Source organism: Monodelphis domestica, chromosome 1 (genome assembly GCF_027887165.1).
Source record: "Monodelphis domestica isolate mMonDom1 chromosome 1, mMonDom1.pri, whole genome shotgun sequence".
In the NCBI taxonomy this organism is placed as follows: Eukaryota; Metazoa; Chordata; class Mammalia; order Didelphimorphia; family Didelphidae; genus Monodelphis; species Monodelphis domestica.
Window position 1 is genome coordinate 223,148,002 of NC_077227.1, and position 12,251 is coordinate 223,160,252.

Genomic DNA, 12,251 nt, shown 5'->3' on the forward strand with positions numbered 1-12,251 from the left:
AATTGATTTGCTCAAGGTCACATCTGAGGCAGGACTTGAACTCAGACTTTCCTGACTCTAGCCCCATTACTCTATCCAATATGCCACCTATATAAATGTTAGCTATTGGCTTTTTACTGTCATCACTAAGGCTTAAGGAAAGTCTTAAATTATGGGGTTAGACTTCTAATTGACCTTGAATGAAGTAAAAATAAACAGATGGAGTTAAATTGGGTAGCCCAGGTAAAGGATGAAAAACAAAATTAAGTAATATGAGATTTGGCTTTCCCTGTTCAAGTCCAACAGGGAGAAAAAAATCCTTACTAGATGTAAGCAATGAAGTGCTTTTCTTTTAAAAATAAACACAAACAACATGTTTTACCCAAATGAAGTCAGATCTGACTAATTGGGAGAAATATTAATTGTTCATTGATAAGTAGAGCCAACATATTTAAAATGGCAATCCTATCTAAACTACTTATTCAGTGCCATCAATCAGATTACCAAGAAACTGTCATTTTGGGTTAGGAAAAATATCAAAATTCAGTTAGAAGAACAAAAGATCAAGAATATCAAAAGAATTATTGAAAAAATATTAAGGAAGGGTGTTTAACAGTACCAGATTTAAAACTGTAAAATAAAACAGTAATTATCAAAACTATTTGGTACTGACTAAGAAATAGAAAGGCAGATAAATGGAACAGAGGAATAGTAACCTTGTATTTGATAAAAGTATAGATCCAAGCCATTGGGATAAGAAATCACTATTTGGTAAAAATTGCTGGGACAACTGGAAAAAGTTTGCCAGAAACTAGATGTGGACCTATATCTTGTACCATTTATTAAGAGAAGATCAAAATGGATACATCTTGATTTAAAAGGTGATATCATAAGTAAAGTAGAAGAATAGGGAACATTTATTAGTAAACAAGAGACAGAGAGTATTGTGAAATGTAAATGGCTAATTTTGAATACATTAAATTGAAAGATTTTTGTATAAATTAAAAAAAAAAACTGTTGCCAAGATTGAAGGAAAGCAGAAAATTGGGAGAAAAATTTCAGACTTTCAAATAGAGGTCTTTAAAATATATAGAGAACTTTGTCAAATTTATGGGAACAAATGCTATCCCCCAATTGATAAATGAGCAACAGATATGAACAGACAGTTGTCAGATGAAGAAATCAAAGCCATATATAAATATATTAAAAACTACCCTAAATAACTAGGGAAATGCAAACCAAAAACATTCTGAGGCATCATCTCACACATCACTTTGGCTAAAATGACAGTTGTTGGAAGGGATGTGGAAAAGTAGGGCCATTATTACACTGTTGGTGAAATTGTTAATCGATGTAACCATTTTGGAGAGCAATTTGAAATTATGCCCAGAATGCTATAAAATTGCAATATACCCTTAGATGAGTCTATTGCCCAAGGAGATTAGGAAAGAAGGAAAAGAATCTATATGTTTAACAATATTTATAGCAGCTCTCTTTGTAGTGGCAAAGAACTGGAAATTGAGGGGATGTCCCTCAATTGGGAAATGGCTAAACAAATTGTGATATATGATTGTGATGGAATACTATTGCACCATAATTAACAATGGACAGATTAATTAAAAAACTTGGAAATAACTGCATGAGATAATGAAGAATGAAATGAACAGAACCAAGAGAACATTTTACATAGCTACCAATTCAATATCTGAAAGATAACGTCCAGCGAATGAACTAAGTGGGAACACAAAAGACATAAAATATATATGCGTATCTGTTTGCCCAATGACGCCTTCTAGGGTGTGGGGAGGAAGGAGAGATTGAGTTACCTATTAAACAAATTCTGTTAATAAAATTGTTTTTTAAAATTAAAAAATATTATAACTGCATTTGAATAGAACTTAATTCTAGTGTAAAAAATAGTAAATACAAACCTGTTTTACTTACAAGTATGTATAGTGTAGAGACTTTAAGATAATATTTCTAAAACACTTAACCACTGGCCTGTATGATCCCAAGCAAGTTACTTGAATGGTGACTCAGGTTCCCCATTTTTAAAATGGGAATAATAATAATACCTACATCCCAGGGTTGCTGTGAAGATAAAAGGAGTTAATATTTGTAAAAAGCTTTGGAAATCATAAAGTGCTATGTAAATCCTACCTGTTCTTCTTATTGTTGTCATTCAAGTCCCTATTGGAGATATATAGAATTTTCTAATCCAAAATATTTTTCTCACAAATGAGGAAACTGAGACCCAGGGGTATGAAATGACTTTATCTGAGGTCCCCCCAGTTACTAAGTGGCATCTTGTAGAGAAAAACAAGGCAGTCTAGAAGAAAAAGGCCATGCTTTTTAATATGTTAGCACTGAAAAACAGGGTATTTGGGGATAAGTTAAAGTCATACATATTTAGCATGATCAAGGGAAGACTGTAGAATGATTAAATTCATGGTCTTTCAACCTCAGAAGCAGTTTAGTTCCTTATTTATTAAGCATCTACTCTGTTCTGGGCTTGCCATTTAGTAAGAAAAATAACATGATCTCTGTCCCTGAAGAAGTAATATACTCTCATGAATATGTGACCTCCATAGGGAAAGTACAGTATATATGGTTTATAGTGTGATCGGAGACAAGGTGAAATACTATGTATGTGTTCTAAAATTTTTGAGAAGACAACACTTATTTTTAAAATTTTCTTGATACGACAAGAGTCACTTCAGAGCATAGACTTACAGATTTATGGGTGGAAGGAACCTCATTGATTATCTTGTCTTACTCTCATTTAATAGATAAGAAAACTGAGGAAGTGGTGACTACTTCTTAGAGCATCACTTCAAATCTAAGATTCCACAGTGATACACTGACTTCCCTTCAATACACCCAAATAAAATCCTTTACAAAATATGTTCCCCAAACTATGAATTTATCAAGTGACAAGAAGGTGATACAGTGGGAAGAGAGTGGGTTGAACTTGGAGTCAGGAAGCCTTGAGTTCAAATCCCATCCCACATATTTACTAGCTGTATGACTTTGAGCAAACAAATCACTTAATTCTCTCTGCCTCAGTTTTCTTATCTGTAAAATGTATAACACCTACTTCTTAGGATTGTTGTCAAGAACAAATAAATAGCATATTTAAAGTTCTTTGCAATTTGTTTTGGCCAGGTCTGTTTCATTTTAATTGGGGATGGGGTGGGGGTGGGAGAAATGATAGCTATATTCATCAGTTGTTAAAAGAAAAGAGGGATATCTTTTAATTGACAATATCATAATAATGTTAACTTTTATTTGCCCCAAATCTTGTTTCAGAGAAATAGTTTTAGCTGCTGTGTTAAAGGAAGACTTAATGTGTGCAAACTGGCAAATTCTTATTATAGATAAAATGGAGAGATAGTCTTAAATGGGCAATTTTAAAAGGTTGTAGAGGATTTGCAAGGAACTCTGTAACTTTCAGGATTCTTGGGCATGGAAGAGGTTCTCTGTTGGGACTCATAGAACATTTTCCCTTATTGGTTAAGGGATAGAAAAGACATTATCCAGCATGAAAAGAGCCCTGGTCTTGGCATTGTACCTACTACTTAAATATATTGGTTCTATCTCTGCATATGTGACCTTGGATTAACATCTTTGGGCTTCAGTTTTCTGCAAAATTAAGATGCAGAACTAGCTGCCTTATAAGTCCTTTTAAGCTATAGATCTATGATTCAATGGTTCTCAGATTGAGGAGTGATCAGAGGGGATATATGAAGGAACTATGAAGCCAGGTGGAGTAGTTAATTTCTCCCAACAAAGGTATTGGGGAAGAAAGACCTAATTTTTTATGGTCATAATTAAGTTAAAGACCATGCCCCACTTTTTTTAAACTCTTACTTTCCATCTTAGAATCAAAACTGTGTGTTGGTTCCAAGACAGAAGAGTGGTAAGGGTCAAGCATTTGAGGTTAATGATTTACCTTTAGTCACACAGCTAGGAAATGGCTGAGGTCAGATTTTAACCCAGAACTTCTCATTTCCAGGTCTGGCTTTCTATCCACTGAGCCACCTAGCTGCCCCAGGAAATGCCCTTTTAATGAAGACATAATTAATTATAGATAATGGATTTAACCTGGAAATTGAAACTTATTTTATGATAAAATCAACCTGCTACTTATTTTACTTATTCATAGACTATTAATTTAAGTACTACATAGAACTGCGGTATCTTACAGTTTCCTTATAGGGGTTTCTTATAGTAATACCTATGCTCTTTATGGATTTTGCTTTAGAGAAATTACTGGGCACCTTCCATCTCTGATCTACAATGAGTGCCAAATCTACAATCAGCAAAGAAATTTTTGCACCCCTTGATGAGCGAATGCTGGGAGCTGTCCAAGTCAAGAGGAGGACAAAGAAAAAGATTCCTTTCCTGGCAACTGGGGGTCAGGGTGAATATCTAACCTACATCTGCCTATCAGGTAAGGAGAAAAAAAGATCCTAACTTAAATAACTTTACACTTTTAAAATGGTTAATTCCCAGTTATTGCAGAGCCTAATTGTCCAATCTTTATATAATTCATGTCCTTTGTCTCCCTAATTTCCTGCTCCTATGCCTTTGTTTGGTCTTTCTCCTATGTGGCAATGGTATAAACCATGGGAAGAGGTGAAATTTTATTTAGAAAATTGGGCTAAGGGTTTTTTAGGAAGTTTGGGGATTAATATGTTCATGGAGTAGCTTTTGTTCAGTACCTCAGATAATGAAGATTTTACTACTAGCCTTTGTTTTTTTACTTTATAATTATTTCTGGTTATCTGGGTAGAGGGTTCATTGTTGGTGGCATGATAAGCAGCAAATTTCATTTGATTAACTGGTACAGATAAGTAGTGATGGGTTATATCACAAGATGAATCCTGGCACCTTTTGGAATGGGAGAATGTTGACAAGGCTCCCAGCTCATTTCTTTGTTTCATAGCAGTTGACTTGTCAGGCTGATACATCTCTTTTTATTAAGTTCCCTTCAAGCTTTGTTTTCTTTTTTCTGATTGGTACCATGAAGGATAGATTCTGGATTTACTCTAGACTCATAACTCATTTTTTTAATATAAATTAGAATGAGATTTTCCATATAAGAATTTCTTATCTGACCTGTGGGGCATATGGAAACAACATATCTGAGACTGTTGCTTTGGACATATTGGGAGATAAATTGGCTATATTATACCTCTTTTTTTTTTTAACCCTTACCTTCCATCTTGGAATCAATATTGTGTATTGGTTCCAAGGCAGAAAATCGGTAAGGGCTAGGCAATGGGGGTTAAGTGACTTGTTCAGTGTTACACAGTTATTTTTGAGCCCAGGATGTCCGGACTCTGGGCCTGGCTCTCAATCCACTGAGGCACCCAGCTGCCCCCTGGCTATACCTTTAAAAAGTAACTAATTTCCAATTCTTTCTGTTATGCATTGTGAGTGATTTCTTTCCTTTTTCTGTTTTGAACCTTTATTTTTTTCCACCTTTTGATCAACATATTAGACATAAAATTTAATAGGAATATCTCAAGGAGGTGGTGCTCTCCCCCACTCCCCCATTTATGTTTCCTAGAGGAAACATAATTGCACAAGTATGACTATATATTAATTAAAAAAAAGTGTTTTAAGCTTGGTCAGACTCAGGCCAGTCTGATAGTTTAGGTTTGAGATTGGAACAAAATGAGGAACCAGGTAAAGCATCTAAAAGTAAGATAAAGTCGTTTTCTTGGCAATAGCTGAGAAAGGATAATCAGCAAGGTTACAGCATCGATTCAGGTGGGAATACTTTCCTTCTTTCTTTGTTGGCTTTACTGGACTGCCAATCAGAAAGCTGGGAGAGGAGTGGCTCACTCCCTGGTACATAGTAATGTACTAGGTAATGGGAAGCTGCATCATTGTCTAGCTATGTAGGAGATATTGCTCCTTCCACAAAAGGGGATTTAGTGGAACCCTAGAAATCTTCTAAATTAACGCTGCTCCCTTTACAGATGAGGAAACTGAAGTCTCAAATTGGGAAGTGGTTTATTTTGGTAAGGGAAGAATAGTAGAGGATAGAAGATGGGAAACTGGATGGCTCAGGGAATATAGTGCTTAGCCAGACTTAGGAACCCTCAAGTTCAAATCTGTCCTCTGACACTTACTAATTGTATGACTGGACAAATAGCATAACCTTTATTCATCTTAATCCTCTAGAGAAAGAAATCACAAACCACTCAACTATCCTTGCTAAGAAAGCCCAATAGTCTTGACTATTGATGGTCCAAGGGGTTCACCAAGACTAAAAAACCACAAGAGAAATTGATGTACGACAATGCCAAGGAAAAAATAAAAGCACTAGAATGAGCTTTGTATATCGTTCTCAGTTAGTCTAGATAACTTTTGAGACTTCTTCCAGGTTTCACATTCTTTGATTCTATCACTTGTCCAAGGCCACACAGGTAGTGAGTTTCACAGTCATAATTTGATATGAAGTTATCTTATTCTAAATTAGCTGTTCTTTAGCTAGATTGCACTGCCTTAAAAATATAGCCCCCTTCAAGGACTGTTATTTTTTAAGGGTTTTTAAGTTTTTGTTTTAGAAAATAAAAATGAGAGATATTGCTGAATGATTTCAGACCATACATGCCTTCCTTTCAAATATTAGAAAATAATACTTATTTGCACAATACTTTGCAGTTTCATTCTCATTTAAAGCCAGTAAGGAGCCACTGCTATCTTATAGACAAGGAATCAGAATACCCAGAACATTGAGATAGGACTACTAATTTATTATGTGATTAAGGTACATATGAATATTAATAAGGTAAATCCATAGATGGCTAAATAGCATGATTAGAGAGCTGGCCTTTGAAAATGAGAAGATCTGGGTTCAAGTCTTGCTTTTGCTTTTTTATTGTCGGGGGCAAGTCACTTGTTTTCCAAGTGTCTCTGGTAACTGTAATACCATAAGATACAGAGTTGTCTCTGATCTGTAGTAGAAGAGTGGCTTTCTATTCTCTCAATGAAATCAGAGGTTTAGGACTTATCACCTGTCATACTTTCCTACTTCCTCCTTCAAAAAAAAAATTGGGGTTTAAATAACAGAAGATATCTCGGCATATACCTTAAGTTGCTCATTGATTAAAAAAAAAAAGAGAGTTTCCATATATACCAGTGTATTTAAAGCAATTATGTTAGCAAAGAACTGGAAACAAAGTGAATACCAATTAATCAGGGAATGGCTAAACAAATGATGATATACCAATTTACTGGAATATTACTGTGCTGTAAAAAAAATGAAAAATATGAGTACAGAGAAGCATGGAAAAGCTTAAATGAACTGACAGAAATTGATGTAAGTAGAACCAAGAAAACAATATATATAATAACAACATTGAAAATGGAAAGAAGCATTACCTGAAAGCTATCTTTAAAAAAAGTTGCAAAATTATAAAGTACAGATAGGGTCCCAGGGGAGAAATAGGAGAAATCACTTCCTCCCACTGCCCACCAGACTTATTTGCAAAAGTGGAGGGCTCGGCAGATGTGAAACATTGCATATATTTTCAGATTTTTAAAAATATAGATGGAATATGATTTTTTTTCTTGTCCTCTTTAAAATAAAAGAAATAAATTCTATGTTATATGGGCTAGCTGTCTCAGGAGATAGCATGAGGAAAGATATAGGATGAAATTTAAGTGATGTAAAACTAAAAGAAATTAGTTAAAAACCTTATTTAAAAGAGACAACATACAGTGCTTTTCTGGGAACAATCTCATAAGATCTTATAATTAGTGGGAATAGGGCCTTGCAAATGTCTATATTTTCTTTTTTTAGGGGTTCCCTGTACCGATGAGAAAATTTCATTAAGTTGAAGAATACTTTGATTTGCTATTGAGTGGAATCTGAGGCTATGGTATTTTGCCAATACTGGCCCTTGGAATAAGTTTCCTATGGCTGATCATTTTGACCATGTTCTATTTTGTATTGTCCATATTTTTTAGGAGGGAGAATTGGTCAGGGAAAAGATGATCCTTTTTTTGAAAAGCTAAGTGCTCTTCACGTGGCATATGTAACAGAGCAGTTTTGCTTAGATTTTGGCTATTCATTACCTATTTCTGTCTTCTCATCTGCAGGAGTGATAGGGAGATTCTGACAGAATTCTGTGAGATAGCATAACCATTTCCCCTGCAGTCGAGGATAATGACCTGGGAAAAAGAAAAGCTGGGTTGTTGGGGATTGAGGCATCTTCTACAAATGCCTATCAGCTTCAAGCTTAAAGTCTGAAACTTTGAGCTTTGCTTTTCTACTGCCTTCTGATTAAAGAAAATCCTTTGTTCTGAACAACTCTTGCCATTCGACTGTTTTAAGTTGTATAAGGATGGATTGTTGAAATAGATCTGACATTTAGGTAGATAGCCTAACTGAAGGGGTGGATGGGGAGCTGGGTGAGATTGACACCCAAGGCTTTCCGATTCTGATTTATTTTTTTAATTGAGAGGGAAGAATAAGGAAGCATCATTCATAGTTTGCATTAGTTTCACACTTTGAGTTCAACCAAGGAAGGGGTAGCACTTTGTGGGGCCCACTGGCTGCTCAAAGACATGTCAGCCTCATCCAAGATGATGTTTGCCAAACCCTAATTCAGTCTCCTTCTTCTTCTGTCTGGTATTGTTTTTCCATCCCAGAAGGGAAGATAGCAGGAGTGTAGTTTTATTTAAGGGACCAGGGAGAATTTTGTGTTCTTTTATTCTGATTGTATGGGGGTTTCCACCTTTTTTCTTTTTAAATACAAGTTTCCCTCATTTATGTCCACCTTCCCACTCCAATCCTTTGAATCAGACTAATGTTGTCTGGGATAAATTTCAAGCAAAGTATGATCTGAAATGATACTATGATGGTGAAGGTGACTAGCTTATCTCTGATGGGGTTGATTAAGAATCATCATTTTATTTTGAACCCATGGAATTATATGGTTATACAGTTTAAAGCTTGAAGCAACTTTAATTGAACCTCTGTATTTTACAAATGAAGAAATTTTACAAAATGAAGAAACCAGAGAGGTTGAATTAAAAATCCTCTCCAAATTCAGTAAATTTTTTTTTAACTGACTTTAGGGGAGTGATCTAAAAAGATTTTTGATTAACTCTACAGAGAGAGTATTAAAGTACACACATTCTATAAAAATGTTTGGAATATATACTTGTTACCACAGATAAATGTGCTATTTTGAGTTTTTTTTTTTAATTTAAGTTGCTTCATTCTTTGTGGTTTTTGACCCATAACCTAGTAGAATTCCTATACTAAGGAATAAAAAAAGATTCTGTTATGACCATGATAGTTGCCTATGGAAGTCATTAAAAGTCTTTAAACAGAGTGGTGTGTGTGTGTGTGTGTGTGTGTGTGTGTGTGTGTGTGTGTGTGTGTGTGTGGTCTTGGGCAAATCAGTTATCCTCTCTGGGCCTCAGTTTTCTCGTCATAAAAAGGAAAAATGAACTGTTTTCAGAGGTTTCATATTCAGAGGTTTAGTCTAAACTAAATTGAAGTCAATTAATCAATCAATCAATAAGCAGTTATTAAATGCTTATTATATGCCAGGCATTGTGCTAAGCATTAGGGAATCAAAAAAAGACAAAAGACAGTCCTTGCCCAAAAAGGAGCTTATAATGGGGGAGACAACATGCAAATATCCATATTTGAATCCGTCTCTCTGTCTCTCTGTCTCTCTGTCTCTCTGTCTCTCTGTCTCTCTGTCTCTCTGTCTCTCTGTCTCTCTGTCTCTCTGTCTCTCTGTCTCTCTGTCTCTCTGTCTCTCTCTCTCTCAAATATATATATATATATACACATACACATCTATTTTTTGAGATATATGCATTAGATTTATTAAATTAGCAAATAATTATAACATACATACAATCTGTGTATATGCACTTTACAATACTTACACATACTCTAATAATTTTATATTTTAAACCCATATAGCCCTCTTGGGTACAGAGATCATAAAATAAAGACAGAATTGGCCATGTTTATTCTTTAAATTAATTTTAAAAACCCAGTGAGGATCTTACCAAGGCAAGCTTAAACAATGTTAACTCCCCAAAGTTTGGAAACAAAGTTGTGAGGCTCACACACTTGTGGCATTGGTTGCCTCCATGGTAATATCTGTCTGTCTGTCTATCCGTCCTTCTGTCTATCTATATCTGTGTCTCTTTACCGAAGGAAACTATGAACAGGATGGATAGAAAATGATTAACAAAGGGAAGACCCTTTTAAATTAAAATTAAATTTTATTAATTAAATTTATTAAACTATATTTAATTAATTAATTTTATTAATTACATTTAAATTCCTTTTTAAAGGAATTAAGAGGGGTTATAGAAAGATTCCTGTGAAAGGCAGGATTTTAGTGAGGTTCAAAAGAATCAGGAACTTTAGTATTTGCAGTGGAGAAGGGAAAGCATTCTAAGAACTGGAGACCGCCAGAGAGATTACTGCCTCGAGGAGAGAAATGGATTGTCTTGTTCATGGAACAGTCAGGAAGCCAGTGTCACTGGATGGAAGGGTACATGCCTGGGGCTAAGGTGTAAGAAGATAGAAAGGTAGAAGCAGGTAGGTGAGGAAGGGTTTTAGATGTTAAACTGAACATTTTGTATTTGATTCTGGAGGTAATAGGAAGCTGTTGGAGTTTATTGAGTTAAGAGGTTTACTGAGTAAGGTAAGATCAGATCTATGCTTTTTAAGAAAATCCTTTTAGTGGCTGAATGGAGACTGGATTGGTATGGGAAGAGACTTGAGACAGGCAGACCCACTAGCAGGTTATTGCAATAATCAAGGCATGTGATGATGAGGTCCTGCACTAGAGTGGTGGCAGTGTCAAGAGTAGAGAAGGGGAATATTTGAAAGAAGTTGCAGAAGTGTAATCATTAAGCTTTAGCAACAGCTTAAAAATGGGGGAGGGAGAGATAATGAAGAATTCCAACTGATATCTAGCCTAAGGACCTGGGAGGATGATTTTGACCTCTACAGTAATATGAAAGTTAGCATAGCAGACGGTTTAGAGGGAAAGATAATGAGTTTTGTTTTGTACATACTGAATTTAATAATGTCTACTGGATGTCTAGTTGAAGATTTCTGAAACACAGTTGGAGATAGAAGATTGAAAAGTTTGCTGAGAGATTAGTACAAGATAGGTAGATTTGAGAATCATCTGCATAGAATGGTAATTAAATCCATAGGAGCCAATGAGATTACCATTCAGGCATAGGGAACATCTTAAAAAGTACATAGGCTAGAGAGAGAATTTTGGGCCACAGCAAGTAGGCCAGTTGACTGGAATGTAGAATTCAGGAAGGGAACCTAGGATCATCAATTTAGAGCAGGAAGATACTTTCCATCATTATAGATGAGGAAGCTAAAGCCCAGAGAAATTAGATGGCTTACCCTGGGAATAATGGGAAATGTCTGGAAATGTAGTCATGTTCTAAAGGGCATTAAATGCTCATCTGGGGAATTTGTATTTTATTGTATCAGAAATAATGAGTCCTTGAAGATTTTTTAACAGAGCTTTTGACTAGAAAGGGTTTTATTTATTTATTTTTGACAGCTTTGTGGAGGATTAATTGGAAAAAGTAGAAACTAATAAGAGGGAGATTTCAAGGAGTAGCTTTCAAGAGGTAAGATGAATTGAGGTTATGTAAGTAAAGAGAAGCAAATAGATGCAGATGGATAAATGTAGAAATAGTATCCTAAGACTTGCTAACTGGTTGCATTTGAGAAGACGAAGAAGAATTAAGGATTAAGGTAAGCTTGTAAACTTGGATGAGTTAAAAGATTATAACAGAAAAAGAGACATTTGGTGGAGAGGGAAAGTTTAATGGGGGAAAGTTAAAAAGTTTATTTTGATATGTGTTGAATTTATTATGCTTAGGTGACATCCATAGAGAGCCATCTAATGGACAACTGGAGATGCAAGATTCAAGAGAAAGAATAGAGATAGTTTAGATATTTAAAGAGGTGAATATTGAACCCTAGGGGTTCAATGAGATTACCAAAGCAGATATAATCTAGACCTAAGCAACTATTATGTGCATGGCTCTAAATTTATACTGTTGAGCCAACCTCTCTTTGTACTTAGTAGTTATCTGATCAGTGTTAGGTATCTGTCATTGCTTTTGGTTTACTTTTTTCTTCTCTTGGTTTGGCATTTGTTTAATAAAATTTCTTGGTTTTGTGACAGCACTGATGTGCTCTCTGGTGGCATATCCCCATGTGGCAGAGGCTAAGCAGC

The 12,251-nt window shown here is 35.2% G+C and overlaps 1 protein-coding gene across 5 annotated transcripts in view; it reads left to right on the forward strand.

The window, feature by feature from the left end:
- The window catches only part of STXBP6 (syntaxin binding protein 6), a 382,595-nt gene that overhangs the window by 117,467 nt on the left and 252,877 nt on the right, over positions 1–12,251 (forward strand). For all 5 annotated transcript variants that reach the window (XM_007472541.3, XM_056810449.1, XM_007472542.3 and 2 more), the window contains exon 2: positions 4,244–4,432. In XM_007472541.3, coding sequence (XP_007472603.1) covers positions 4,279–4,432 — 154 coding nt within the window. In that variant the 5' untranslated portion in view covers positions 4,244–4,278. The remainder of the gene's footprint in view (positions 1–4,243; positions 4,433–12,251) is intronic.